Source organism: Acanthopagrus latus, chromosome 15 (assembly GCF_904848185.1).
Source record: "Acanthopagrus latus isolate v.2019 chromosome 15, fAcaLat1.1, whole genome shotgun sequence".
In the NCBI taxonomy this organism is placed as follows: Eukaryota; Metazoa; Chordata; class Actinopteri; order Spariformes; family Sparidae; genus Acanthopagrus; species Acanthopagrus latus.
In genome coordinates this window covers 11,314,545-11,341,182 of record NC_051053.1, presented here as the reverse complement: position 1 = coordinate 11,341,182, position 26,638 = coordinate 11,314,545, and the positions used below count along the sequence as shown (strand labels likewise).

General features: G+C 40.3%; 1 protein-coding gene across 13 annotated transcripts in view; it reads left to right on the top strand.

Annotated features, from left to right (window-relative positions):
- The window catches only part of macrod2 (mono-ADP ribosylhydrolase 2), a 421,900-nt gene that overhangs the window by 153,092 nt on the left and 242,170 nt on the right, over positions 1–26,638 (top strand). For all 13 annotated transcript variants that reach the window (XM_037122855.1, XM_037122864.1, XM_037122863.1 and 10 more), the window contains exon 5: positions 22,077–22,193. In XM_037122855.1, the coding sequence (XP_036978750.1) occupies positions 22,077–22,193 (117 nt within the window). The remainder of the gene's footprint in view (positions 1–22,076; positions 22,194–26,638) is intronic.

The following is a 26,638-nucleotide window of genomic DNA, read 5'->3' as shown; positions in this document are numbered from 1 at the left end:
AGCCCTGTCCCTCCCTGTCACTGAAAAAATTTGCTGTCTTTCTGCCCGGTCGCATGTGTCTCCCTTTTTACTTCCAGAGCAGTGTTTTGCTCAGCAGGCCGAGCGGCCGGTCTGTAGCTGACTGTCAGCTCGTGTCAGTCGCAGCATCAGTGAGTGGCCGGGTGTCTTTTTCGTGCTCCAGTCAGCTCACTGTCTGAGATGGTTGCTTCCACTCCACAAAGCCTGAGCTCTCAAATATCCCATTAGCACCTGCTAAGTCAACCTGAAACTTTCTGAGGCCAGTTTGACTTTGTGCATGTAATTACTCACTCTTTTGCTGTTTAAACCCAAAGACCTCTTATTCCCTGTAAAGGCAATTGGCTAGGTCATAGAAGATTACTGACTTAACTTTCCCTCTCATTCATTAGCAAAGTCATTCAAATGAAACAATGACTTAAGGCCTGCACTACTTCTTATTTTGTTTTATTTTTTGTCATTGCATCAATAGGAATCAAGCTCAGGTTTTGATGTATTTGAACCTATTCTCTATGGTATGCCATCTACTGCTATTGCAGTTTGTATCTGTTTGAATGCGAACGCTGTGAACAGGATTCCTAAGATGTTGTGTATACTTGCTCGCTGCTATTAGTTACACCACTCCTTTGTAGTACTGTAGTGGAACATACTTGTCTCTGCAGACCTTAGGGATTTGTACCTGTCAAAACAGCCTCTCTGTCAATTGAGGAATGATGAGATTGCAGTGATGTGATAGTAGACATTTATACTGGATGGGATGTGCGGGATCTGAATCTGTAAGTTCTTTAGCTATTGAAGGATGTGAAATCATAATTTAGTATTTAAAACCCACTCTGAGAGGTAACTTTCCCTCATTAGACTGACAGGTAGTTAAGTGTTCCACACCATTGTTTAATTGCTTAAACAATCATGTGATTAAATTAAGAATTGCATTAAGATATTGCTGGAGGATTTCACTCACAAAAGTCTCCACTGTAGAAGTTTGAGATAGGACGTGGACATTTTTACATGAATTATCTTCCTTAGACATTTTAACTTCTGAGTTTAGATGGATAAAGATTCCTGTTTCCATGCATCACAATTCTATATTTTCACTGTACCTCCATTTGAGTCAAAGGTATAGGTTATTAAAGTGATAACATGTAACTTGCTGGAGAAAGATAGTTGACTGTTGAGTTTCATCCCCAACTCTAACAATCCAAGCTGCTGACGCAAAGCATCAGGATTTGACGACCTGGAGAGAACACCCTTGTGCGTGAGGGAACCACATATCTTTTTGTCACAGCTAAGTTTGTCCCCCTTTTTAATTCAAATGAAAGCAGAGAGCTTGCCAGATGCTAGCAGTCTTTTGACACATTATTTCAAATGATGCTAAATGGCCTCATGGGCCGATGTGTCCAGAGGTTAAGCAGGGTTGTCCTGATCAACCTCTGACACCAGGGTCACTCATAAGGTTGTGCTCCAGGCACGGCTCCATTGATAAGGGTCATTGGAAGGGTCATCCCCTCTCCCTCTTTACTTCTATCCAATTAAAGCATCAGCAGCTGAATCGGTGCCGGGTGTTCATTGGAACATTAATTGTGTTCATTGATTGGCATCTAGTCCAGCTAAGTGTCCACTGAGTGCCACACAATGACATGCTTGTTTTCTCATCTCGACCAACGCTCCTTCTGTTGTCAGCGCTGGCGTAAAGGCTTGTAACATGGGCTACTTAAAAAAAAAAAAAAAAAGATGGCGCTCAGAATGCAGGTGGGCACATCACTGACTGCAAAACTTGAGGACACACTCATTTAGTCTGTGTGCCTTAAGCCTACTATTAGATTCCATATCCTGGCTGCGATACTGTCTTCAGTGCTGGTGAGTGGCTGTCTGGGATCACTTTGGAGCGATTTCCAATCATCCACTCGATTTACAGGCCATGAGAGAAGCGCAGCCTTTTATGGTTCCCTTCACTGGAGCAAATATTGGAATTTGGAAGAAAAAAACAGACAGGAAGCACAGTCTGTGTTTTTTGTCAACACTGAGCTCAATCACTTTTTGAAAACAACAATGTGAAAACACTGACCGATTTATGGATTTCTGTGAAAATATTTGATGCCACTGAATTGAAAACCTGCGTAAATCCTTACAAACCACCCAGATTTCATTTTTATTTTGACATGCAACAATAAAATGATGCGATTACAGAGTCTTGATTTTTTTTTTTCTTTTGATGCACTATAATCGGCACGGTGTAGTGGCGACATCTTGACTTTAAAAAAATAATATAACTGGTATATCTCATTGTTCATGCAGATGGCTTCTAGCTTGTTTTGCTTCACTCTTCTCAAGCTCATTAAAATGCACAATTAGCATGTATTTTAGAGTAGCCTATGCACCCAAGCTTTTAAATGCAACTTCACAAAGACTGTTCTGTCTCAGAACTGGGACAACACCCCCACCCATTTGAAAATCTAATTAAACTAAACTAGTTTTTATCTGTTCTAAATGACTTCAGAGAACCCATTCATTACGCCTGCCCTCCAGTCCTGTCACAAATATACTCCAATATTACATTTATTTAATAAATAGGTTACTAAATGTTTTTTCCCCCCTTCCTTTTCCCTTTTTTTTGTTGTCTTCTCTTGTGTGTGCTTTATTGCACTAAATAACATATTTCAGCTCTTCTAAAGCACAAGAGAAGTGTCTCACCCTTGATATTGCTATTTTTATTGAACCTTTTAATTCAGCTTGTTGTGAGGCCACCAATCCAATAGACACCACCAGATATGATAAAAGTATAACCTCGTGATCAATGAAGGGATTTACAGTTTGCCTCGCATTTTTTTCCTGCTGCACTGCAACCATAGCAACAGGACCAGGATAAATCTACTACTTAGTGAAACGACAGAAGAATCACCCTTGGATTTGATCATCTGCTTTGCTCCATTCCTCCATTTCCCCTCTGCCAAGCTTCAACCGAAATGATGTGAGAGACAGATAGGAGAAAAGGAGAAATGAATTGCACGCCTCATACCTGCATTTAGTAACTGCAATGTGAATGGAAAAAGGAATGATTACCATTTAGCCCGTAACCAGGATACCAGGCTCATCTTTTGCTCTACTGAGATGGAGAAGGATATGAACATCATTTCTCAGGATAAAAATACTACAGTGGGGGTTCAGTGGCAGGTGTTTTAACTTTGTTGTGATGCTGTGCATAATATTTGAGTGGCAGATGCACATAACCTCTCACGATGCAATGAATGAGATGTTCATGAGAGGCTAGATTTTCCAAAGAATATTAAGTTCACTTTCTGAGAACCTGAAATATCAATGCTGTTCAGTCTTTCAAGAGCCAAATGCCAGATTCAAGTTAGGCTCTATCTTTGCCCCCTAATGCAATTCACGGATATTCTAAACATTAGATTATTTTTTTTATGATACTCCTGTTTTAACGATGCCCCGTATTGAGAGAATAATCTTATTTGCATTGATTGTAGGGGTATAGGATGTTAACTGGGACTAGATATTGAGTTTAATAGCAGTTGACCTAAATGGCTTTTTAGAAGTTATTAGAAATCAAGGAGACTGAAAACCTGATATTTGGGACAGCTATTAATTTGCAGTAAAAATTAAGTGGTCAGCATTTCAAGCAACCAGTGATGGGATAAACCTAAGTACAATTTACTCAAGGGCTGTTCTTAAGTATTATTTTGTGCACACTATATACTTCCCCTCTGCTACATTTATTTGATATTTTTAGTTGAGAGTTTGCAGATTCAGATTATACATTGTTGATGGGCTATTAATTGTGATGTGTTACCAATCTAATATTCATGTGGGTGGAACATTGCATGAGATGATGGGAATCACCTACACAGATAATTGGAAAAATGCAAAATATTCGTTCTGTCTTTGATACCTGGCTGTACAGTCTATTCAAAAACATCTTCAAAGAAATCATGGTTTCCAACTTCCTCCTTTTGTCTGATTGATTTGAGCTGGTATACTGGTGCTCCTATCCTCCATCACACCGCCTGCTCTGGGGATCCCCATCTAATTAGAGCAATGGCAATGAGATGGCCATGGCACCTGACAGAGAGGGATGGCTACTCGGGAAAAAAGAGATCATTTCAACACTGACTGTTCACAGTCAGGCTGTTCTGCAGTGCTGCTGCACTGGCCACACACTGTTGATTGATTTGCATTGCAGATTGCATAGACTTGGAAAGGACCTGGCTAGCTTTCCAGGCTGTCGCTGTCTTAAACCCAGCATAATCCCTGGCTAGAGGCCCAGTATGTTGCTAACCCTTTCATTAATATGGGAGTGCCAGTACACCTGGCCACCAGACAGACATCTGGGGCAGCCTCAAAGTGCATCAGTTATTACATCTCACTGATAAATGGAGTGCTGACCAGGCGGTGACATTTGTTCTCCTCTGTTTGGCTTCTTGTCTCTTGAGTAACCATTTTGCCATAACTCGCCCAGAGATTTCCTCGTAAACACAACATTATATGGAGGATGGCATTAATATTGGCTATGACCTGACAATACAACATACTGTAACATCTGTGACGTCTACTGTTACCGCTGCTGTTGACAAAAGTGATATTCAAAAAAAGTTTATTGATTCTGCACCCAATTTTCTTAACTTCTCTTAATACATAAAATCCCCTTACATAGTGGGATCAAAAGCCGAGCTAAAGTGAACATCAACACAAGAACAACAAACAGCAAACTGCAGATTACAGAGTGTAGGAGAGGAAAACATTATATGTCAGATGTATGTTGTGATGAGTAGAAATATCTTAGGCAGTGGTGTTTAAGTGTGGAAATGGCTTTCCATAGCTGATAGTTGATGCCTTCATTGATTCAGATGGGTCATAGGAATAGGGGAGGTCAGCAGAGGAGGAGTGTTGGTTTGTGGTTTGTATATGATGTTTTTTGACCTGACTGACTGAGTTCTGTCCCTGCTCATTGTATGTCCATACAGTATACATGAAGCTGATTTTGACATCAGATGTAATGCCAAAGAGACAACCCCATCACTTCACAAGTGTAAACATGATGTACAAGTCTGGCTTTTCTTATTACGTGACCCAGTGCACTGTGGTGTAATAACCACAGAAAGGCTGTCTCTCATTATGAAGACATAGTCGCTTGTAGTGATCCTTTGTGGGTGTTACTTCTTGTGCCAAGATTTATTGTGCTTGTCATATTTTCTTTATATATCAGACAGTGATAAGTAACCTAATGTCCGGATGTACCGATTCAAGACGACAGAAAACAAAACAAATGGATGTGTTGATGCAGAAATGGTAAAACTGTGGTGCAGGCGTCTGTTTGTGCATAATTCAATTTTGTGTGCTATTTAGTGTGGCCATCTTAAGGGACAGTTTGTGCCTGAGTACCCCCACTGCGTTAATGGCTCAATAAAAAACCTTGCTTTCTATGTTAAGAGGTATTTACTTGTATATTCCCTACTCTTCTTCATGTTGCACCGAATAAATATGCGGAAATGTCACTGTATAAATGTTGAAATTGCTCCGAGTACCAAGAACTGCTCCGATTTTGAGCCATAGCTGTGCAAAATTGAGTTTATTTTGTGTCTAATTTTGCGGACTAAAGCCGGCTTAAGTGTTGTGCTCTGGTATGCACATTGGCTTGAATGGGTTGTGATTACCAGAAGGCAAGTGCTAATATAACAGCAGAGAAGCTTAATATTTGTATTCTGGTGCTACGGGAAAGTGTTATTGTTTGGCTCTCTTTCACACTGTCTAATTAACTTTACAGCTGACATTTCTATGGCCATGGTGAACTGAGTGAGACTGAGACAGTTCGTGGTGTGTAAAAGAGTGTGAGCAGTCCCACCTTTAATGTCCTTGCCGGGAATCAAGTTTTATTTAAATATGTGCCCACCTGGGAACTATTTGTTAACAAATGTTTGCCCAGGGTTTTGCTCATGTTGTACTTCATATTGCCTGTCAGCACTGTTAGTTTAAGGTTTGCCAACAGTTCATTGTTCGTGACTCACAAGGCTCAGTTTTTGTGCAAATGCATCTCACTGTGGCTGCTTATTTGGATATGAGCATTGGATTTTGGTCATTTTTGTGGCATGACCGTACCTGCTATGCTGTTGAAGGACAGGCTGGATGATGTAAGAATAGAATATCAGTTGGTCTTAATGCCTGGCACTGATTATGACAAATCAGATCACATCCTGCCATTCCCTTCAAAAGCTGAGAACTTGTCTTCATGTTGCCTAATTTCGATTAACACTCCCCTCAGCAGCACTCACCACCAATTTTCATTCGCAGTAAGCATCAAAAAAATATTAAATGGCTGCAGATGAGAAATGATGATCACTTGTGGCCAAATATGATTTTATGCAAGAGTTTTTTCTTTGCGTCATCTGGGCCATTGTTAGAATATTCAGCCGAAGATATTCAATTTCCAGTATTTTCCTTGAATACCACAATATCTTGTAAGAGATCTCACTGAAACTAGCATCTTGAGAGATAGAGAAAAGAGCCAAACCTCTGGTCTCTGTCTGTGAGCTATACTGGCGCTTCTAGTCTGATTGGTGTTTACCAAGGTTGTGCCAGGTCTCTGTGCTGGCCAGCTTTGTGTTTACCTTTTTCTCTATTGACTAAATCCCCAGTTGTAATGTTAAATGCCAAGATTGTACACTAGGAAGACGTGTTGCCCTTGCATTAAAAAGAGCACCACAGTATGCAACAAAGTATTGAGCATTATGATTTAGCTGCAGATTAACTCTGCTAAGTGAGTTTACATACTATAGCAGGACACCTTGCCACCATTGGTTTAAAATTTGATGCTTTGAGTTGCAAATAGAGATGACTTGAAGTTTAACATCTTTTTCAGTGCCACTGGAATGTATGCTGCATTGAACACTGGATTAATTTTGGCTATAAAATATGTGTTATATCTGTGAAAGGAGACGTTATTGTGTAATGCAAGGTGTACATCCTGTGAGATCTGAACATGATTCAGTCTGCTACATAACTTTCAGAGGTTGTCGTGGTTTACATTGCACTAGGATCCCAGCCAGGTGTAAATTCAGTCTTGCAGAATGTGTTTGTCTTTGTGCAGGAAATAAAATGACTCATTCTGAATTTTGGCCATCCGCTCAGCTACTGTGTGCACTGCTCTCTCCCACTAGCTCTTGTTATTGTGCGTATTTCCGCTAACGGAAACATTTAAGTAATAACTAACTCTTTTTTACTCCTTGTTTTCAAATTAAGCTCATACTGGACTAATTTTCCCTATTTATCCTAATCACCTGTAGATAAGCATGACCAAGCCCAATTTGAGCATTATTTGATCTCATTGCCATAAATTAATCTGATGGTGGTACACAGTGAGGATCATGGGTTGATTGTTTGGATGTATTTCAACGCCAGTCTTGTATTCTGGCTTTTGGTTGGATTGCATCACCATGACCAAACAATTTTTTGACCAAAAACCTCTTCAATCTGGCAATTTTCAGACCAAACATGGCTTATAGTATTAGTATCATAGAAGAAAGCTCTTCTCTGTTTTTTTTTCCATCCCTTGTGTGTCTGCGTGTCTTATTTCTGAGGTGCAGTCAGCCTTGATATGCAAAATAATCAGATTTTATTTAATATCTTAATCTCTCCTTTAATGGAATCAGCAATTGTGTCATAAATGGATTTAATATATCCTGCCTTAGTATGAGTGAGAAAATGGATCATAACCTGCTTAAGAGGGTGTAAGGAAATCATCAGATTAGCTCCAAAACAAAGAATATAGCGAGCTATTCTTTTTCACATCCATCACCCACTGCTCCACCGCTTGGATGACATAAATGCTGACCCACGAGATTTAAAGTCAGAATTGATAACTAATATTCTCTGAGGTGACAGCGCACTGTATTGTAAGTCCACATATCATCTCTGGAAGGTCAATAGCTTCCATCATAGCCTCAATAACAGATATCTAGCTCTGCCAGTTTGTGATACAAAAAGTGGTGTATGATGGGGTTTTTTTCAGTAAAGTTAAATGCAGCAATAGCTCTCCTGTAATCCCAAGACCATTAAGTTTTGACACCAAACTGTTATGCATTTTATTATTTTAACTTTTACTCTAGATTGATATTAAGTACTCAAGCTGAGTGGAAAGTCAGAAATTATGTTGAATCATCATGCTTTTTTTTAAGCAAATGTTTGGCCAGGAGAATATCTTTATCTATCTATCTCTAAATGGCCGTTCTCACTGCCGTTTCTGTTTTTGCAGGTGTACATCATAAAAACATTTCGGGATGCATCTGTGGGCGGGGGGTTAAAACTAATGGGCAGTAAGCCAAGCTGTGAACAAGCCGCTATCTGAATGCTGTCACTGTAGAGGCCATTATAGTGTTCCATTTGAATTATAAAGCCTCCCCAGAGCAAGGTGGGTGCTGCATGGGTGCATGACAGCCCACCGGATAGCAGAGATAGGTTCCTTCAGTGAAACGCTTGAACGGGAGGGTGACCAGGCATTTTCCTCGTTATTAGACGTGTCACTGTCACTCACACAGGCGTGAGTGACAGAAGACCCTATTACCCTCTGAGATTCACCTCCATCCCTCGGAGATTGGGCAGCTTTTACAGTGAGGTGGGGGAAGACAAAGGAAACGCTTCAGCGGTCACATTAAAATACCCCCACCTATGAATGTTTGTTCCTATATTGCATGCAGCGTACCCCTCAAATATGATTTAGTGTATGAATTCATAACACATTGATAGTTTTGATTAAGAAGATCTTTGCCACAGTTCTGAGAAAAGTCCCCTTTTGAAATAGCCGGTAAGTATGTTAAAGCCGGTCTTCCCCAGAGAAAAATTATCCACTTAATTAAAAGGACCAGCAGGAAAGGCCTGGAATCATGACGGTATAATTATAAAAGACCCATTTCTGTTAATCCTTGGCTCTGCAGCAAGGAGCCTCGCATGGTGGAGCCAGGCCACGGCCACTAGTTAAGCGTTGAGACCACACAGAGCTTTTACAAGTGGAGGCAGTGGGAGGATGACGGGCCTATAACCAAAGATGTGGGGAGCTGAGAGCGAGCTCCAGAGGTCTACTAGAGGCTTTTTACTGCAACGGAGCCTGGGGAGAAAAGCACAGCAAGACCATTTATGAAGGACAAGGAGTCAAGAGGCAAATCATAGGCATGTTTATAAGTGAAGTCTATGAACAGTGTGCCAAGCATTGATGCATTGTTTGACCCAAAAGGGAGCGGAGCACAAGTGCTGCAGTTGTGCTTGTTGATCTTTAAAGCAAAAGCACATATTCGTGTGCGTTACTCAGCTTATTACAGTTGATTCGAATCATCAGTGAAGTGTAAGAATTCATCAGATTTCGTTAGCAGCCATTATACTGAAAATATTTACCAAAGAAGTAATCATGGCACAACATTACTGCTGAGCTTTGTGTTCATATGGAGGTGAGCTTTGTGTTGTGCCGGTTTGTCTCAGTGCTGAGGCCTTTGATTTGTGTCTCACAGCTGGGCCTGGGGAAGACGTTTCAGTGGGCAGCTGCAGACGCTTAATCTCCCCTGCGCTGACACAGGCTCAATTAGTAGATAGCACACTTTGGGATTCTGCAAGAAAGTTGTCAGGGCCCTTCAGATAAATCACTAGAGAGGATTCCACGCTGGCTATCGCAAGTTCTGGCCCCTGTGGCCTGCTTCTCTTTGTTTGCTTACTTTGAGTTACAGAGGGGTAATGATTTTATATCAGCGAGGCCCACTGGGGATTTTTTTGACAAGTGTTTTGATTACCCTGAATTATGGGTTACAGTGAAGGAAAGCTCTATAATTATGTATTTGTTTTGGATGCAAAAAGCAATCAGCACAATTGTTGAGAAACACTTGAGAACTTAATACGTTTTGAGTTCAAACTTTAATACAATAATTTAAGACTTTCATACCTCTGAAGTCAACATTTAACTCTGTGGAGGATGCAAAATCCTCTCATTTCAAAAACACCTTGACTTGAGGATCATACAAAGACAAATAATGATTTGTACCCAGCATTAGTTCTCACTGATTTTATTCCATTTCATTCCTTTTAATCATCTGTTTACATTTTCACAGTAATGGAAAAACGGATAATCATCAGGAGGACTCTGGTAATCTCCCTCTGAAAGAAAAAGAGAAACACTTACCTATGTTTGTATTGAATTTTGAGGCTTAACCTTAATACTCCAGCCTTCTTCCAGATATCACAGTGATGTTTATGATGAAACACACATTAATTTAACGTTTGTACATCTTCAAATCCAGCTTCTTTCCCAACTGGCTATGCAGATAAAATGTATTTCCGTTTGTAGCACTATAGAAGAACTATGAAGTATGAAAAGACATATAGAGAACACATTAGAGAGAGAGAGAGAGAGAGAGAGAGAGACAATTCAACTAATTAATAGTTATTTCACTGTAACCAAACAATGAAATGCCTTATAAATAATATATTAAGAATTTGTAACAGTTTATGAACACCAGTTGCAATTTTACAATAAAAAAATAGCTTAATACATGGTTTATAAAACATTGCATTGTTTGTGAAATTTAATTGATTATAAATTAACTACTTATTAATGATATAGATTATTTTTTTTTATTTTTTATTTTTTTACTTTGCAAAAACCAAATTACACTACTCCTCCAAATAAAGATATTTATAGTAGGAGCTCTTATCACAGACTTGTACTTTGCTGTGTCTTGTCAGAATAAACTCTTGAGCTGCAAGTATTTAATCAAGGGAATTCAGTAAAGGCAGCCTATTGACCCATTGTCTTGAAGTATATGGTACAATCCAGAAAAAGTAGATGTAGCTGTGATAAAACAAATGAGGAGCACAACTCTAATTTTACACTGTTTTGAAAACTGACTTCCGCTGTAGCAATAATTACCAGCAACACACCATACATGGGTTACTACCACAAGCATTTTGCACATGCACAGTTCAGCAAGAGCGTAATGAATATTACCACAAGCTCTAAGAGACCTCTGCAAATGTTGACGCTTGATCTTGTAAATCTGAATATTCATGAATGTGAAATGTAAAACACACTGCATCGGATCAGATTTACGTCGATTTTGGGATAAAGGAAGGTGGTAGGGATGAGGAGAATAAGTGGAGTAAAGGCTTGGATGTTAATGCTGTAGTCTAGTATACATAGTTTAAGCACCAATAAGTCAACAGCAAATAGCATCATTTTAAAACTGCTATCTGGTTTCACTGTTGCCCTTGTGATTATCTCACCTGGTTCACAGCAATAGAAATTTCAATTTCCTGAATCCCAGAAATCCTGATATGAACATGATGATCCCAGTCCTGCTACATATTACACCCTAATATTTTCATTGACTTTTATTTGCGTCACTTCTTCATGAATTGTAAAATTCTACAGCTTCTGTTTTCAGAGGTAAAATGGTAATGATTAAGAAACACAAAACTATGATGACCTTTTAATTCTATAGAACTGTGGGTTTGACATGGCTCGTGCGCTAGATTGCAAATGTTAATGTATTGTACAAGGTTGTAGGCTTTGCTGAAGAAGCGCCTTGCACCAGCAAACCCAAAGAACCGTGCATAATAGCAACAGCTGTTCATGCATTTTAATCCAAGGCAGTGGCCTTTCATTGAATGGCTCCATCTTTCTTCATTTCCGCAATTACATACTTGCCAGAGAGTTTGGCCTGGAGATTGGTGAGGCTGAAGCAGCAGCCGTGCTTGCTTGCTCTCTCTCCTCCCCAGCCTTAAAGCTCTAGTCATATTGCTCAATAATTACATGCATTTGTCTAGTCCCATCCGCTGTTGTGTATGCATTGAACAAAGCGCTTCTGTTCCAACTTTCACCTCTAGCCAGTTTGTTCTTCAAAAAGCCATCCTTTACCATCATGCAGCAAGCTCTCCTGGGCGACTCAAGGATGAACTTTGTCCAGGGAAGTAATTTATGATGAAATAGTCCAGGATCCGCTCTGGGGGTTGTGTTTTCCAGCCATGTTTTCTCAACATTACCGTGTCCCTTATTAGCCCGGCTTCTTGAAGGGGGCAATTTCTTCAGGAGGCGACATTTAATTATGTCTGGATGAAAATGTGTGTGTGTGTCTTGTATTGATTCCAAATAGTCCCTCATCTGAAGAGAGTCGGCTGTATTTTGTTAAGATGAACAAAGAGATGATGTGTTTGTTTGATTCAGTTTCCTATCATTAATATAGTCCTAATAACACACTAAAAACAAGAATGACTGCATGAGGCAGTATAGTGAAGTGGAAGGTCTCCATTAATGTCAAGTAAAAACATGATGTTCCGAATCAATAATTCACACCTGGCTCTGACTCTTGATCTAGTCTAAGGGGAGCCCTTACTGGTCAGCAACGGGACTGTGCTTTGATTTCAGGACAAAGCATATTTCGTGTTATCCTCCCTGGCAGCTGATTAGCTCCTCACCCGCTGCGATTGGTGGCAAGCTTATTGATAGGAGAAACGCTTCCAGGTGTTGGTGGGTTACATGTTGACTACCTTTGTACCAGAGATGCACGGCTGTGGTAAACCCCCGCTATGCCTAGCTCTTTGAAGTCAGAATCCCTTACAGGGAGGAATTAACTACATGTCATGTTGTTCTTGTTAATATTGCCTCAAGTTGTTCACAAATGCTTTGATTCCACCCAGCAACCCGAAGAACCAATGTGTTTAATTTCATAAACAGGTTAACTCATAGCAGTTATTACATGAAAGACATGGAAGTCAAATGGTATTTTTTATTTACATTCAGGTGTCAAGCTGTTTTTTACAGAAGCTTCAATCACCACGTTTACTCTGCAAGCACATATAAGATATGCTGCTGCACAGAGACGTGTGTATTAAACCAACTTTCTCACACACGCAAACACACAGACAGACACACACACGCACACACACACACTCCTACCGTACTGTATTGACACTCTCCTTCACTCCCCTCTCTTTCGGGTGGAGGTAATAGTAAAACTGGGGTGCCAAAGGTAATCTAGCCTAGGAGAAGAGGCGATAATAGCCACATTGACAGAGTGCTTGTTTATAATAAGAGACTGGATGAGGAGTCAAAGGTGAAAAATGAGTGTGATATTGAAGGAGGGAGAGGAAGCTGTAAGAAGAGGTTTGTGTTCATCTGTGATTATTAGGGCACCTCACACCCAGAAATGAAAAAAAAAGTTTTGAGACCTAGCAAGAGTAGAAGAAGACACAAATGGTCTTTGCAAAGGGGCAGAATGACATCCTGTAAGGATCTGTGGTCATGATTCCTGATATTGGGACAATGTTGACCATGTTAAAAGTGACAGGAATGATGTCATGAAAGACGCTGCTCACAGTGGTACCTTGATAATACAGTTGCTGGACACCTGTATGCTGACAGGTACTGAGAGTCATTTCATTATAGCAAGCATAAAGCCCAGTTCAAAAGGACAGTTCTAATTTATTGGCATTTTGAGCAATGCAAACTGAGTGCTGCCTGCCCTTATATTTGAAGGCAGACATCTCTACAGCTGTAACCTCCTAAACTGGATAACTCACACACGAACAATCTAGATGGATAAGTAGCACTACAGGTAGGAGAAAATGTAAATGTGTATCTTAGCTTTTCAGGTGAACTGTCACTTTAAAGCTGAGAACATTGTGCATGCATTTCAATTGTTATCTATACAGTTTCCCAGTGCTGTGAGGGAATCCAAATCATTATAGCCAAGGCATGCAAACTACAAAAGAGACCTGGAAACCACACTGGGCAGCTTGTCACACCTAATTTGGATAATCCTTTGTTGATACTCCATGCCCTATCAACTCAGTACACTTTTACAAAGATGTATGTGGAGTTTAAAGTGAAACTCGTGTCCGTAGATAGTCAATGTCTATGGAGATTTGGGATTCAAAATGGGGTCAAAGATTCAAAAAATGTATTAGTTTCTCAAAGAGAAAAAAAAAAAAAAAATTTGAAGCATTTGACAGCCACAGTGCAGGCGACTTGAGTTGCCAAAATAGAGTTGCTTTTAAGAAGAATGGGCAGCACCACTGTCATGTGAAGAATGCAGACATCGTAATTCAGTTTCTCCACATAGTGACTCCACTACCTTAGACAGGGAACGCTGCAACAACAAGACAGAGGAGTTAAAATAACATCTTTAAATGTGAGGGTCGGTGCCGCCACTGTTGTCCCAGAGAGTTCAGCACGGCTGGGGTTTGGCACCGAGTCGTCCGCAGCTGTCAGACTCCAGGTTTCCAACGACAGTGTCAGATGAGCCGTGGTAACCTAACCTGGCATTCCTTTATGGCCCTGGGAACAACAGCGTGAAGAGTGTGCTTCACAAACCCAGCTATAGTTTTTTTTTGTTTTGTTTTGTTTTGTTTTTCAAATAGTACGAATACAAGCATGAATGCATTATATCAGTATTTTGAGCTCTCACATAAAAATTATTCTTAAGAATTGTTAAAATAATTAATTTTCCTCATTAAATGTGTGAGTGAACACTAGTAGGATAGTCTCAGCATGATCAACAGAGCAACATATGGCATAAAAGGCAGCACAGAGAGGTTAACTGGCTACCATGGTAACATTAGCAGAACTATCTTTTAAATAGTTGGAAAGTAACACAAGTGTCTATGTGTTATGGTACACTGAAATAAACTCTGACTATGACGTGATCTGAGAATTACAGTGTCACCTTGAGGTGGGGAGGTGCTGTGAATGTAGCAACAAGCTCAGTTTCCAACCAACTTCAATAAACCTGGCCGTGTTGATGTATCTACTATATTAAATAGACTAGGAAGAGTCAAAAATAGCAAGTTATGACATTGAATCAAAGCTTGAATTGTTTCTTATCTAGTTTATCTGAAATTGGTTAAGATCTATTCAGTGAAGTTAAAGTGGTTCCAGGGTTTGTTTACTTTTTGCTTCTTTGCAAGCAGTGAAATGCAGCCTCATTAAACTTACCTTCGAGAGTAGATTTTTAGGTCATTAAGTTTTTCTCTTAATCATTAATTTAAAGCGCACATATTCTTTTTTCAGCAGGGACCCGCTTGCCACTCATAAACTTAAACAGCTGGGAGGTGTGCAGCACAATCCTGTGGGCCACTCTGCTGCTTCAATTTTAAGCGCATTGCTCAAGGGCACCTTTCATTCAGCACTTAATATTTCCTAGTTCTTGTGTGTTTGTGTTAGGGTTAAGGCGATAGCAGTGCCATCGTCAATCACTGATGGCTGACCGTCACCGACTACTAAGCCCTGTACAATCGTAACATTGTGATTTAAAGGCGTCCCACCAGAGAGCACAAAAAAGCTCCTCAGAGTTCTTGTAAAATAGCTGATGTGATATGTGGGAGAGAAAATTAAAAGAAGTGTGTGCGTCTGAATAGACAAAGACACTAATATGTTTTGACACTTGCAGGCAGGGATGTGAGCATTTGGACTGTCTGTGTGAGATCAGTGGGTTAGAGTGACAGTGGGAAACATCAACAGAGGTGGCTACAGTAGTGTGACAATAGGCAAATTGTGCATTACAGCTATCTGAGGGGAGATACCACGAACAAGTAGTAGCCCCCTTTTTTCCGATACCATGGTACATTGCAAAGTTTCATTGCAGACATCGCCCAACCCTAACATGTATTCAAACTTCCTGCCGTGTTTCCAGATTTACAAATTAGTCTCAAACTGTTTTCACCATTGCCAAGGAATTTTTGTATTCACTTGCGTCCGTAGTTGTTTGTTTGGTTTGTTGGCAGGGTTACACAAAAACTACTTAACTTATTTCCACAAAACATAGATGGAGGATGTGTCTTAATCCAGAATACACCATAATAATGTATTAAGTTGCCTAGGATCTATGAGTGTGTACAGTTGGGTGCAGATCCTAAAACTGGTGAGCTTTGATTAGGGTTCAACAGTTACGGGAAGTTTCAAATTTAGAGTGATGCTGAGCTATTGAGTTTGATATTGGATTAGGCTGATTGTATTAACTGTTGTGCCTTGGATGAAATATGAGCTCTATTGAATGCTATTCTAGTTGATGATGTGGCCCACAGTATCCTATAATAGTCAAGGCTAGAATGGTAACCTGTTGAGTTTTAAGGCCATTTCAGAGAAAACGCTTCCAATCTTTGCCGACATATTTTTCAACTTGGGCTGAACTACAGCAATAATAACAACAGGGTTTCCACTGTGTTGTAGTAGAAACCTGTGATTGTTGTGCCATTTATTCTGGTCCCTGCTTACATAGCAGTGTCAGGGGAATAGTGAGTCATGTAAGCCTGGGGTAGTTTATGTCACTCTGGAGAGTAACATCTGTGAATGTCTGCCTGGCATTCTATTAGTCCAAATCCCATGTTTACCCGGGTATTATAGGCAAAATGGAGATTATTACTCGATTCCTGGGAACTTGGTTACAGTAGAGAGCGATGTCTGGCTCCTGTTGCATCCAAATTTGCTGTGATTAGGACACGTAATCCAGCATCACGAGGGAGTAACCACAATGGCTTGAACATATTCCACCTGACATTTAGTTCAGCCAGATCTCTGATTGGCACTTGATTAGCAACTAATCCATGTCATTATCTCCTTCAGTGAAATTAGTTGGGTAGAAAATGGTGTCGTAAATCACAGAGGTCTGAATTGTAGAGGGGGCTTTGATCAGTGTACAGCTCTGACAAGTGCAGCGAGGAGAGAGGAAATATGTTGTTGCCATGGATACTACAAAAAAAAAATAGTTGCGAGAGGGGGGAATATATGGCTTAATAGTTTCAGGAATATGTTTGGTTTTGTGTGGAAACTGCAACTCCCAGCGTGAGAGAGTATTGATAAAAGTTTTAGTTCCTCTCACCTGCCCACAAGAAGTGTTGGCCTTTGAGATCTCAGTGGATCAGCAGGTAATGCCCTCATAGGCAAGAGGTTTAGGCCTCCCCCAGTATGAATGAGTATCTATTCCCCTCTGTTAGATTATGGACTGATATTCAGACTTCCTCATATCCTTCCAGGTGGAATCCAGCTCACCCCTCCTCACTCCCTCCCTCCTGCCCACCCCGTGCTGCCTCCTCTGGCTCCAGTCCTGAACCTAACCCTCAGAGGAGCGGAAAATAATTAGGAGAGAAAATTGCAGCTGACACTATTTCTGAAAAGCAGGGTATTGTAATGAGAGCAGAGCAGGTATTCATTGTGTCTGAGGGAGCGATTGAAAGCCCTTGGTTTTTCGGGCTGCCTGGGAGAAGCCCGGGGAGAGTAAGCAGAGCTTTGCTGAGTCCCTTAATGCATGTGGGAACGGAGCCTTGAGAGGACGAGGCAGAGGTGTCTTCAACAATGGCAGGAGCCAAGGTTACAGCTGAGTAACTAATTCAAACTGCTCCAGACTGACACACACACTCACACGCACATGCACTCGTCTCCTTTGTCTCTCTCAATATGGCTCCCCCTCTGTCTCCCGCTCTCTCCTTGTTCCCATTATGGGTTCAGAGGGATGCCGTCCAGCCACTGCTCAAAGTTATCTTCATTAGCTGAGCGGACTTGCTAGAGTGGCTGCTCGGGGAAGCTTTCTCTGAGCAAGGCACTCAGAGAAGATGAATAAATGTTTTGTCCCACATAGGCCCAGCCTAAAGCAGTGGCAGGCTGCAAGGAGAGATAGATGAGGTATTAACTGTTATATTTTTCAACAGAGGGCTGAGGAAGCCCAGCAGAGGGGTGGACAGAAGCAGATGCCGCCGCCTGAATATTAAGCCTGTTAAATGAAATGTCCTCCATAAAGAAGTCTTAACAGGAGTTGAAATATAAGCACAGGGAACCTCCGATTGTGGATCACAGAGCCGGGCACATGTTATTCTTAGGCCTTCAGCTGGGAGATGAGAGAGAGCGAGAGAGAGAGGTCGCTTTGATCACCTTTCAGTGCTGTGATCCAGGTGCATCATCAGGATAGGCACTCTGTTTTCTTTTAAGCATTTGAATATGATTATTGCATCTAATTGGAGTGTAATAGGCAGACATAATGGCATTCACGAGATCCATTGAAGCTACTCAAACACATGGGGCTATGGATGCTAACAAGACTTCATTATACACCTGATATATACTTTAAATAAGTAAGTGCTGTCAAATGCTCAAAATGCAGAGTTGTTTATGATAGTATCAGGAGAGTGAGATGACATGTCCTCCTTTCTGAAGTGAATGTAAATGCCATTCTTAGTTAATGAGAATCTGAGCCTGTCTTTGCACTGTAGCAGGCATCTATAATGTAGGAATCTGCAGGGAATAATGCTCAAATCCCACTTAAATGAGAAAATAAATTAATGGTCAAATTGCATGTGGGTCATATCTCCACTTACGGAAACTTGGATCTTCTCATTGCAGCCTAAATATTGGACATGGAAAAATGTATTCACAATCAATTTCTTTTTTCATCCACTCTATGATTGAATTTGAAATCACAAAGTACATTTTGAAACCTCTCTATATATCTTTTGCTCATGCACACAGCTATTACACACACATTCTACCCACGATGCATCTGCGGCACTCCGCCCATTCCGTGAAGCAGCCCGAGTAAAGCAGGTAAATTAAATCTGTAGCAGCAGCATCCAAGATTCTGGCAATCAGCCACATCATTTCAGCATCTTCTTCTCCTGTTACCGGCACTGCGAACAAATCTCCAGCCTTGTAGGGAGTCGCTGACTCTAGATGAACAGTGACACACTCGGTAGCAGCAAGAAAAAAGATTTTCACAGTCACTGTGGCTCACGCAACCATGAACAGGAGGAGCAGTGAAATGGAAGCTGAAACTATTATCTGCAATCTTATTGTTTGGCTACTGAGATAAAACACAGAACCTGTGTGCTGTGGCTCGCCGGGTTTCTGAAGGTGCTGATAGGTAAGAGATCAGCCATGCCTGGATCTGAGGAGGAGGAAGTTTCTAGGCGACGGACTCCTACAGGGGGAAAAAAACTGCAAACTGGGGGAGGGCATAATTAAATTCAATATGGTTGGCTTTATATGATCATGAATAGATAGACACAGTGTACTTTACGCCTGTTTGAAAGGGTTTTGAGAATATTTTCCTGCTCTTAAGCTATCTCTCCACCATGATTTTAGGTTGTAATGAGGTATTGCTTTATACCTGCAAGGAACAAGGAATACAAAGAGAAATATTCTTTGTATTAATCAGTCTTCCAAGTCTTTACATTTCTGCTTGACCAGTGCAGTGAGGCACATTTACTATACCTGAAAGAAAGACTGAATCCAGATGGTGTGATTGATTCTGCTTGATCAGCCAATGAAATAACTGTGGATATCCCAGCATTCAGAGTTGAGAGTTTTCATCTGTGGTGCAGAAGTCATGTGATGTACACCCTTCAGGGTTTGATCATTTTTTTTCTTTCTGAGCTTGTTTTCCTCAAATCTAATGGTTAAAATATCAGATGATAAATACCAGCTGTGTCCATATAACATAATATCATGCGGCCAGAAAAAGGCTGCACTGAGAGCCTTTTTTTCTGAGCGCTCTGCTTTTTTCTGTGCAGCTGCTCTGAGTGCTTCTGGTTGAAAATCTGAACTTTTCAAAAAGGTGCTGAGGTTGTCACTGTTGCTCTTTTTTTAGGCAACCAATCATATATAAGATTTGACAATACTTGTCATTTGTTACCCCACTAACCAAGAAAATAGAAGCGAGGTCTGTTCTACCCTGAGCTTGAACAGACAGAAACTGTCATAACACTCAGTAAAGGCCGTTTGTTTGAGCACTACGTTCAGATGCTGAATGTTGTTGAACTCATCATCGGCTTGTTGTTAGCTGTGTAGTCAACCGTCTGTTACCACCGAGTCAGTAAATGTCGATCAAAAACCAAGATGCGGTGTTTTTTTGTTTTTTTTTCTCACCCACAAGAACTTCAACCCAGCGCTCCCAGCTCTTTTCTGCAACAACGATACTTGATGTGGAAACCAGCCTTTAGAATGAACCTGCCTTAGAAATGTTTTAAAATTGCTTGAACCCGCAGTATTCATCATAGCCCTCATGTGAACTCTCTGTTGGTACCTTTGTTGAATATCACATTGGGAAGGAAAAAAGTGCATTCTGACCGATATATCCAGAGGCATGAAAGCCTTAAGTCAAAAGGGTTTTAATGCAGAGATGCACACATTATAACAAATACATATGCAAAGATTATACATATAATAATAATAAGAAGAAGAACAGGAAGTATCAATGAAGTATTAAAGATTTTAATTAAACAGATATATTAGAACTTCACAAGAACTCATAAAACTTTAATAACGCTGAAGCCTGAGGATAACCTGATCAATTCACACTAATAGGCAAATACTGAACACTGACAGTAGGAATGGAGACATTAGAAAAATATTGACTGGCCTGTCAGTGTTGCAAATGCAGCATCGCTTAACACATTTAGGTGCTTAAGTGTTGTTATTTCAGTGCTGTAACACAACAGTAAGAGGCAATGTTTTGTTGTATGCGAGTGTGACTTTATGTGTATGTAAATGAAAAGCATGCTTATGGAGCTTTCAATTCAGTCCGTGCATTTAGAAATTCATGTTTGCAAGATGTTCAGAAGCAATTATGATGCAAATAAGCGTGGCTGATCATGGACAATCTTGTTTGCACAGTGGATATTATAAAAATGCCAAGCCGACAGCCAGCACTACATCCACTCTGTGTTGTGTTAAGTAGCTTTCATTGTCACCAGAGCGATACCTCCTCATATCCACATCACTGTCAGACTCGTGTTACTTTTTCGAAAAGCCATCAGGATTCGTCTCTGTCAACCGCCTGTCCCTCAGTCCATTAAAGATGATTGATAGAGCTGGAAAATCTTCCGCCCAGCTGTTGTCGTTGACTCATCCCTGAGAGATTGAAAGGAGCTCAGAAAAGGACCATCCCTCATCAAAAGACCTTTTGTCTGTGTTGACGATGTGAAGCAAAGTACATTTTTGAAGATAGCGTATAACTAATCTTCTGCCTTTTTTTCACGCTTTTTTTCATCCTGGCACTGTACGTGAATAATTATAACATTACAGATGAAAATAGTGATTACAGTCACATTCAGTCTTTTATCAGGAATATGAATTTGGATTTCGCTCCTTTTTATCTGCTCCTTAGTTCTTTTTTTTTCTTCATCAGTTCAGAATATTTAAATGTTGGTTATCCTGCAGGCTATCTTAACTCTCCATCGCTTTAGCTTTGATGGCTAAAGCTAGCTGTACAAAGGGAAACCAAAGAAAAGAGGCGTCTGTTTGTCCGACTGCTTCTGTTATCCTCTAATGTCTTGTGAGGATTTTTACAGGACAACTTGAGGAGGATTTTATAATGTTTCAGTGTGATTGATAACATGCTCTTGGAGGGATGTCAGGCTTTCAGAGACGGATAATGTGGATTTCTATCTCTCTGCCTTCTTGTGTAAGACATGCCATCAATCAAAAGCATCGCGGCCTTAACCCGGTAAAATTAAAACCTTAGGGGGGCGGGGGAGGCCTGGGGTCTCTGTAGAACCAGGACACACACATCAACAGGGAGCACGACAGAATCAGAACACAGATCCACATCATAACAGGCTCACCACAGAGATCAGGACAGATATAAGATTCCACCACAGGGCAGAAAATACAGTTAATGATCTCACTGTATATGGCTGTTGACAGTGGAGAGGGATTACGGGAAGAACAGTCTCATTTTCACCGTGTGTGGAGGCGTTATTAGATCCCGGCCCAGCTAATTTAATTCCTAAGCTCGTCAATATTTACCAGCAACAGGCGCGGTGCACTATGGCAGAACCAGTCTCCCTACAGAGACGAAATGCAGAGCTCAGGAGGCGATTTTAAAGCGTAAAGATTCAGTAACCAGAATCAACCTCAGGAATATAATTTTCAGCTTGTTCTCGGTCCCGTTCCAGTAAACGCTTGTTTGTTTTGACACTAGAAAGCACACAAACCGCTAATTAGCTCTGCTGGTTTGAGACATGTCATGCACCTGCTTTTCTCATGTTTCTCCTCAGGTAGGCCTTAACTTCTCTCTGTATGTGTGTTTCAGTCGATGGCTGCATACACAAAGCGGCGGGGTCCTGTCTGTATGATGAGTGCCACTCACTAAATGGCTGTGAAACCGGCAAAGCCAAGATCACCTGCGGCTATGATCTCCCTGCAAGATGTGAGTATCAGTAATTAATTTTTTTTTTGTTTGTTCTGTAATGTGTGCATCGGTGCCTTGCAGGAATATTTGCTAATCGCTGCCATTGAGGGCTACAGCCCCTGACAGTTAGTGAACATTAAGATTTAGTAGTAAACATTAGAGGAGTGAAACATTGTATAATCCAGCATTAATCTATATTGTTTTCATAGAATAGCCTCATTTAGTCAAACCTAAGGCTCCTGAACCAGCTGGTGAACTTCACTGGCTTTTTTACTGATGCAAAAAATCACCAGCACTGAACAAATTACATTGCTTTTGCATAGCTGCTGGATTTTACAGTGGCTTTTATGATATGTGTTTAGAAATGAGGTATGACAAACTCTAAAGCTACACTATGCACACACTCATACCTGCTCATACCCACCTGTTTAATGACATCCAATCCAAAAACAGAGTGGGATGCTTTTAATGTCCAAAATAAAAACATTTTAATCGTAATTTATTAGTTTTAAAAACTCATTTGTAACAAATGGGGAGCTGTTCTTTTGAGGATAATTAATATGATTGGTGCTTGTTGTATTGCTGGATGGGAGTGTCATCTGCACACAAACAAAGACATTAAGGGAGCTATTAGTTGCTTAATTTGATTGATTTTTCATCCCTGATTTATTTTGTTAACGGATCGCATAACTCTCACTGTCTCGCCATAAGTGATCAGAGGAGGGACTGTGCTGCTTTCATTGTTTTGATCTTCATCACTGGTGTAGTTTTTTGTAAACAAGTCTCCCAACGGCTGTAGTGTGTGCTGGTGTATGTGTGTCACCTCCTCCACAAACTGAACAATTTCTGTAACACAACTTATCCGAGCTAATTTCTTTAAAAACTTAATACATGTGTCACTAACCTCACAAAAACTTGAAATGGAAAACACGATAGGATGGAAGAAATGTCACTTGGTGTAATTCGGTCGAGACAAACGTCCCAGCAGTCCTAACCTAACCCTGAAGGATTTCCATGAGACAGCCAAGAGAAGACATTGAGGCCCAGATGAAATTAGGTTGTGTTAATACGCTATGTCGTAAAGATGTCAAACAAATGGAGCAGATAAACTGCGAGTCAGTCTTGTGGGCAGTCAGTTCAAGTGTGTGCACGGCCAAAACAGGGTGCGCCATGACAATTTAATAACCTGCAATGTCACCTGGGAGCAATCACACTGCCACTGGGTACTGTTATTGTAATTATCTCTGGGCAAAACACCCTCTCTGTGCTGATAACTCATAATAGATTGTGTAGTTCTTTACAGGGAACAGTCAGTTCTTTTTTGAACGTGATGTTATTTCATATTAGTGCTATCTTTACTTCCAGCCGGTATCATCTTCTTATCTTCCAGCTCTGATCACTGTCACCGTCAGCGTTGTCTCTCTCGTCCGCTCTTGGAAACTGACAGCCGCTTGACTTTTCTTTGTGAGTGCTCAGCTCTGACAAGAGATCTCACTCGATTCCAAAGTCTATCCACTGTTTGGATTTTGTTCTTTTCCCATTAATTTCCTTCTCTGACTTATTTGTTCCACCTACACACGCATTATGAAGCTGCAGTGACTGTGAACAACAATCTATTATTTGAGATTTCATAAACCGAATAGTCTGTCCACCCCCTCACCACTGAACAAAGTAAACAAACAAGGCAGCGCACATGTTTTCACATTTGTGAATTTCCCTAAATTTGGGATCTAACATGTAGGCGTAGTAAAAAAGGGTAAAAGCCTTCAGTGGTATTGCAGTTTTCATTAGATTAATTGAAAGGTAATGCTATGTTAATGGCCCACTGTAGCTAAAGCTAAATGCTTACAATAATTAAAATTGACATAGAATTAATTTTAATATTGTATTATCAAATAATTATCTTCAGCAAACTGCCTCATATGGTTATTCAGAGTAGATAGATCGTCAGGATAATTGACTGAGGTGGCTATTGAAACTACACATCAATAGCGTTACATTCATAAGAGGCAATTAAAAAAAGCTGAATACTAGCTTTTCTGCTCCTAAATGGAAAGTGAACATGTTTTTGAGAGAATCAGTCTAAATGAGAGCCACACAGAGAGCTGCTTGTGGCGTTAGTCTCCACGTCTCATTGTCTCCTCTGTCAAAAGAGTCAGACAACTGAAATATTATTGGTCATAGTGGGTGTTTGGAAAATGAAGCGTTTGGCAATGTTGTAAGCGCTCTCACAGATTGATTTCTGGAGGCTGTCGGACGTCAAATGCAAAGACTTTGAAATTGTTAAACAACACCATCAGTCACTGAAGTGTCAGGATTCAGTTGGTGAGACAAAAAAAAACACATGTGGACTAACTTGGTGCTGTTCAAGAAATGTCACACATTTTTTTATTCCCAATTATTAGTATTATTGGTATAACAGTTTAAATTCCTAAAATACATATTATTGTCTTTGACATCACAGAAGACGTGTATATTTTATGTGTGTATAGGTCTCTGTGTACTGTACTCATGTGGACTCATAGTGTCATTGCATGCAGCATCATCTCTGCTGACGCATATCTGCAGATGGTGGCTTGTGAACTCTCCCAAGAGTGAGAAGAACACAGACAGATGGACCATTTACCATTTACATCTTGGCAAAGCCCACTATTTCCAACTTGGGCATTCTCTTCCCATTTTTTTTTTTTTTTTTTGTCTGAACATCCGGCTGATTTGCACAATTTTCTATAAACACATACATCTCTCAGAGGACTGCTCTCTTCTTTGGGGACCCCCTCTCTGAAATCCATTCTACTGCATATAATTGGAAATAAGTAAATCTAAACCGAGAATAATGCTGGGCAAACTGTAAATCACTTGGCTTTTAATTAAATTTTCAGGGATTTAGAATTGGCTTCATATTGAACCCCCAGCAGTCATCCTATGACTTTGCCAACAATGCATGGAAACAAGCCATCCATCATACCATGAATTTAGCCATTTCTCTTGATCTCAGCATCTCAGAGTCTTAAGTGTTATTTGGAGATATCACCCGCTTTATATTATTGTATTTCATTCAACAAAGGATTGCGCCGGTCAATTTTGTTATTTTTGTAAGAAATGGAGAAATTGTAATTCAAACATAATACTCGAAACAACTGGTAAAGCGATAAAATGCTTCCTCATGTCCTGAAAAACTACTGACATCCCACTGGGGGAAGAACAGTTGATCTGAAATCAGAGTTGTCCTTGTTTGGCGATTTGATGTGCTGAGGCAATGGAAAATGACCTGACTAACCCACCCCATCTCAGCTGCCTTTTTTTTTTTTTCTTCAAGACAAGAAAATTGCTCTCCATTACATCTCACTAAGCAGTTTAGGCTGTGAATCCCAGTGGCAAATGAGCCTTTCCTTGAAGAGGGCCAAGCACATCTGGGACTGATTATTATGGGGCTGGCCCAGGATTATTAATCAATGACAGTAATTACCCACCTACCATAGGGGAAAGACTCCAAAAAAACTTTCTGTCTGTTACATCAATATGACAAGGAAATTGTCTATTCACCCTCATGTTAGACAAGTTACTCATCTGTTCCTAGATTAATGATCAAATGAAAATACGACGTGAAGCGTAACAAGCTAAGTAACATATTTATGACTATACTTCAGTTGCAACAATTACCATGATTGTTTCATCATTGGCATTCGAGTTTCAGTGTGCGCTATGCCTAAAACATGAGCAAATTATTACTTTTAGGTTAACCACCAAAGAAGAAGAAAGCTTTAGACTGCTGTATGTTAGGCCACAAAGGTAGTGATAGATAAGTTTGATACTCTGCAGCCAGACTTCTATGTGTTTATTTTCTCTCAGATCATCAACAACCTACTCTCTTTACCACCAGCAGTTGTTATGTGCCTTCTTTATGTATTAATAGTGTTCATTTTACTGTGTGTGTCCTTGTCTCTGGTACAAGGTCCAAGGTTCATTTATTTATCATTTACAACACAGGGTTGTATAACAAATGCTGAATGTAGTCCCTTTATGCTCCTCCAAAAATTATATAAAAGGATGAATAAATAATAAGTCATGAAAAAACAAAACCAATTTTATGGTGCAATGCAGATGAAGAATCTCTCATCCTGGTATTGCATAATGTCTCACAGACACCATTAAGTCACCTGTAAACATTTGCTTCAGGGCAGTTTTTGTTGTGGAGTGCATTTGCAGTATTTTGTCTGATAAGAGGATATGTGATGGTTCCAAAAACTGTCTCAACTCTCACCGGATGAGATGCAATGAATGAGTTGAGAGCTTTCCAGCACGGTTTCCTTTGCTGGCTCAGGTACTTGTATCTGTGAGCACAAAAAAAAAAAAAAAAAAAAAAAAATCATTTTGTCTGGTGTTTTTATTTGTGCCATTTCCATTTTGTGTTTTCTGGCCAGGCATTTGAGAACATTAAACAAACAGGGAAAGTGGGCACC